We start from the raw sequence: 4,207 nt of genomic DNA, 5'->3' as shown, positions 1-4,207 counted from the left end.
CAAATAAAAATGCTACGCTGCAGCCCTGGTTTAAAAGCTACGGTCACACAAACAGCTGCGATGCTATGGCTAGCCAAATGTTGTCGGTATGTGGTCACCCTACTTTATAGAAATAAAATACATTGATGTTATATTTAGCGCGCATTTAATAATTTGTGCACAGCCATGACAAAATTAAAAAACAATATAAATACACAACGAGACTGGTTGGATTGGTGTCGCCTATGTGCCAGTGAAAATGCAAACATCAATGTGTGCCAAAAAGATGTTTATATGAGAATAATAAGCAAATGTTTTGACATCGAAGTGAGTAATTGATTGACAAAAATTACATATGTATATAAAGTCACTTCATAACTTATCATTTCTTGTTGCAGATAGGTCTCGAAGAGCCCGAGCTCGGTGCCATGTTGTGTAGAAATTGCTACGTTTTAATCGACGAGCTTGTTAACTTTGCAGAAAACGTAAACAAAGTGCAGCCCATCTTCGAGCTGTTACGCCACACGGAGCCAAACGAACAAGTCGATGTCTATGCCCTGAGGCAAGAATATGGTCTACAAGATGGAGACCGAGAGACTGCTTATAAAGTGGAACCAGCAGACGCTGAGAGTAGTCGAGAGAACAGCTTGCACCGCGAGAGGCAGCTATATTTCGATGAAGTTGATAGCAATAAGCAACTGGATCAAACCTTAACCCAAATGCCTACTTCAGTTAAAAGAAAACGTGGACGTCCCAGGGGCTCTAAAAATCGAACAGTGTCATCATACGAGTCGCTCCAAATTCAAACGGAAAATATAAAATTAGAAGCGACCGATGATTTGCACGAGGATCTGTCAAGCACCTATGAAGGCGCAGGCCATATCTGGCTTGATGATTGTAACTTGGAAGAGGAGGGAAAAACATTAAATGGTGCAATAAACAGAAAGCGTGGACGTCCCAAGTTATCTCTTAAGTTGGAGCCACTCGATAAGTGGGAAGAACCAGATGCCTTCAATCTAGCAGCTGTAAATTCAACAGCAGAGGCCCAGAAGCTCAGACTAAAGCAACTTAATGCCAGTAAAGATGAGCTATACAATTCAGATCAAAGTATCATCAAAAGAAAACGTGGACGTCCCCGAAAGAAAGATAACGTAAATGGCTTGATTAAAGTGCACGACGAAAGCGTTTCGAAATGTAAAAATGTAGCGCTAGCTAGACTCTTGCTTACATCTCCAAGGCCCGATGCTGAAGTCGATGGTGCACCACCTGAATGTATTCCTAATATAAAGCAATTTATGAAGTGTGCAGCTACGTGCAATATTTGCCACAAGGAACTGTCCTCGGAGAATGGACTTAGGTATCATATAGAGCGCGTACATATGAAAAAGAAACCCTTTGTCTGCGATGTCTGTGGAAAGCGTGTACGTACCGTTTCAGAGCTCAAAGAGCATATGCTCGTCCACACAGACGATCGGCCATTTGTGTGTCCCATCTGCGGCGCAGCATTTAAAAATAAGAAGCGACTCAATGTAAGTGAATGATTTCAAAAAATGTATATTGATTTATTTATATAAGTATTCTTCACCCGTAGATCCATAATCAAACACACGGTGAGCCCAGTTATGAGTGCGAGATCTGTGGCAAGAAATTGCAAACTCGTGCAATTTGGAATAAACACAAAAATGTTCACACGAACGAGCGACGATTTAAGTGCAGTATTTGTGGTACAGCGACTAAGAATTCAACGGCTCTAAAGATTCACCTGCTAAGTCACACAGGATTGCGACCATATAGTTGCAAGTATTGTAACAAGGACTTTGCCAGTGGCGCCAATTGCAGAGATCATAAAATTAGGAAACATCCACTTGAATATGAACAAGATGCAGATAAATCCTGTCGTATACAAAGTGTGCCCACCTTGGATGAGCTACGTGCCTTGTAAGAAATTTCTTAATTATTTGCGAACAAAATCATTTAATTTTATTATTTAATTACAGAGCTGCGGGAATGGAGAAAGGTGAACGGTTACGTAAACCAAAAACTCTGATAACTGAATAATGCACAAGCCGTTGTAAATATATTTTAAAAATTCATATTTTGAATATAATACAAAAAAATACCAAATCAATAGAATAAATCGGTATTGGTTATATGGTCACTCTAATTTGGTGTTTACCTATTTCTTGTAACCAAAATATGTCCAAATTACAAAGAAATTGTCAATAAACATTTAAGTCAATCCAGCTGCCTTTTCTAGTTGCAATGGGCGATGGCCACTGGCTGAACTGGTGTCGTCTCTGTGCGAAAGACGACGCACGGGGCAACGTCAAAATCTACACGAGCGCCAATGAGACCACTTGGAACAGTGTCCTGGTGATGGCAGTCAGAAAGTATTTTGATGTGCACGTAAGTAGCACTGCCAAATGAAATGCTTTATGTTTAGTAATTATTTCCAATCAGATGCAACTCGAGGATGAGCTGGGGAGTGTGCTCTGCAAAGAGTGTTATACTCTAATTAGTGAGTTGATTGACTTTGCAGAGCATGTTACCAAGGTGCAGGCCATATTTGAGGTATTGCGTCGATCCGATCCCAATAAGCAGCTCGACATGGAAGCTCTGCGTCAGCAGTATGGACTGCGGGAAGGTGACTGGACGCACATCATCAAACCAGTGTCGGAATTTGAGAACAATACAACAAAACATATTACTATTGAGGAAAAACCAATTGCAGCTGAGCTGCCAAAGCAGGAATTCATAGACTTAAGTGCCGGCATGGCGGATGAAACGCCAAAAAATGAAATGATTGTCAATAATTTACCGATCGAAGAAATTTTAGTAGACCATTTTGACGACGATGACGTAGAGGTCGAAGACAATCCCATTAAGCCTCGTGCAAGACGAAGAATTGTAAAAGTGTCCAAAAGTGAGCCTCCTGCAAAAACCGCGAAAAAGAAAAAAGTCAAGTTTGATGAGAAGGTCGATGTCTCAAACTGCACTGAAGACGTCGTCAAGTCTCTACCGGAGGACGTCAATGATAAGCGTCCTTACAGCCCCGATGCAGACTTGGCATTACTTCCTGAATCTGGAACCAGCCAAAAAGGTGCAGAACAGTCCCTCGAAGATTTACCCAACAGCGTTGAGGATATTGATGACATTCCCTCTAAGCGCAGAAATATGAAGTGCAGTTGGTGTGGCAAAATGTATCACAATCCAGCCTCATATCAGAAGCACTTAAGTCTTTCCTGTCGTAAGATCCAGCAGCGCACAAAACGGGATAAGAACACATACTGCGAGCTCTGCAACAAGACACTATCGTCGGCTGCCGCACTGAAGCTACACCGAGAAGGCATGCACGAAAATGCCAAGCCCTATGTGTGCGACCACTGTGGGAAGCAACTGAAAACCATAACGGCCCTTATCGAGCACAAGCTCGTGCATACGGAGGAGCGTCCGTTTATCTGTTCCATATGCAAGGCGGGCTTTAAGAACAGAGCGCGACTGAAAATTCACTACCAAATTCATGAGGAACCCAATTACGTGTGCAACATTTGTGGGAAGAAGCTGCAGACTCGCCGCACCTGGAATATGCACAAATTGGTGCATAGCGAGGAACGTAAATTCAAATGTGATGTTTGTGGTGCTCTCTTCAAACGCTCTAAGACCCTCAAAAAGCACCTGCTAAGCCATACCGGATTGCGTCCCTACATTTGCAGCTATTGTGGCCAAACATTTGCTTGCAACGCCAATTGTCGCGCTCACAAGCTAAAGAAACATCCTCAGGAGCTTAAAAAAGAAGAAGGGGATGGTATATCGTCACGCCTCAGTGTGCCTTCACTGCAGGAGCTACGGATCATGTAAGTCCCTGTGCATAGCAGCCACATGAAGGATAAATAATAAAGCAATTAATTTTACAGGTCACAAAAAATACCCAAAGTGGAAGTCGCCTAACTAATGCTCGTATTTGTCTAAAATTTTAATCAAATATATGATTTAATCACATATTAATTCAAAAACTACTAAGCGTAGATACAAAAATAATCTCTTAAATACATACATATGTACGTACATATCTAGTATAAGTATATCAAATTTGGTGACTAAAAACTATTATTTGGAAGTCACTATAGGTATTGTTAAAATTAATTATGATATTTATTCAAACTACAATTTTTTGAATGCAATAAATTTCATTCATTCATTTCAAAAATAGGGAGTATAAGATTGATTA

At 41.0% G+C, this 4,207-nt stretch overlaps 2 protein-coding genes across 3 annotated transcripts; both read left to right on the top strand.

Moving 5' to 3' along the window:
* The first annotated feature begins 49 nt into the window (after positions 1–49).
* On the top strand, positions 50–2,143 carry LOC108611744 (zinc finger protein weckle-like). Of its 2 annotated transcripts, none has more exons than XM_018004526.2 (4): positions 50–306; positions 378–1,508; positions 1,571–1,917; positions 1,977–2,143. In XM_018004526.2, exons 1-4 carry the CDS (start codon positions 166–168, stop codon positions 2,035–2,037), a joined length of 1,680 nt encoding a protein of 559 aa, XP_017860015.1. In that variant the 5' UTR covers positions 50–165; the 3' UTR covers positions 2,038–2,143. The 2 variants fall into 2 exon arrangements, with proteins under 2 accessions (XP_017860015.1, XP_089318530.1); XM_089462404.1 differs by having other exon boundaries at positions 168–306; positions 382–1,508.
* Positions 2,144–2,241: 98 nt separating this feature from the next.
* LOC108611755 (zinc finger protein weckle-like) lies at positions 2,242–4,186 on the top strand. The gene is made up of 3 exons (XM_018004548.2): positions 2,242–2,385; positions 2,440–3,833; positions 3,894–4,186. The coding sequence occupies exons 1-3, from the start codon at positions 2,242–2,244 to the stop codon at positions 3,925–3,927; spliced, it is 1,572 nt and encodes a 523-aa protein (XP_017860037.1). The 3' UTR covers positions 3,928–4,186.
* The last annotated feature ends 21 nt before the right edge of the window (positions 4,187–4,207 follow it).

This window comes from Drosophila arizonae, chromosome 2, assembly GCF_054131065.1.
Source record: "Drosophila arizonae isolate 15081-1271.41 chromosome 2, UAZ_ARI_1.0, whole genome shotgun sequence".
Taxonomy (NCBI): Eukaryota; Metazoa; Arthropoda; class Insecta; order Diptera; family Drosophilidae; genus Drosophila; species Drosophila arizonae.
Note: the sequence above shows the minus strand (reverse complement) of the source record. Positions and strands in the feature narration are given on the sequence as shown.

Bases quoted from the DNA above. Each gene is read 5' to 3' on its own strand.
- LOC108611744 (XM_018004526.2), top strand. From the start codon at position 166: ATGACAAAATTAAAAAACAATATAAATACACAACGAGACTGGTTGGAT. The intron at 1,509-1,570 runs GTAAGTGAATGA...CTTCACCCGTAG, and splicing joins AAAATAAGAAGCGACTCAAT to ATCCATAATCAAACACACGG. The intron at 1,918-1,976 runs GTAAGAAATTTC...ATTTAATTACAG, and splicing joins TTGGATGAGCTACGTGCCTT to AGCTGCGGGAATGGAGAAAG.
- LOC108611755 (XM_018004548.2), top strand. From the start codon at position 2,242: ATGGGCGATGGCCACTGGCTGAACTGGTGTCGTCTCTGTGCGAAAGAC. The intron at 2,386-2,439 runs GTAAGTAGCACT...ATTTCCAATCAG, and splicing joins GAAAGTATTTTGATGTGCAC to ATGCAACTCGAGGATGAGCT. The intron at 3,834-3,893 runs GTAAGTCCCTGT...TTAATTTTACAG, and splicing joins CTGCAGGAGCTACGGATCAT to GTCACAAAAAATACCCAAAG.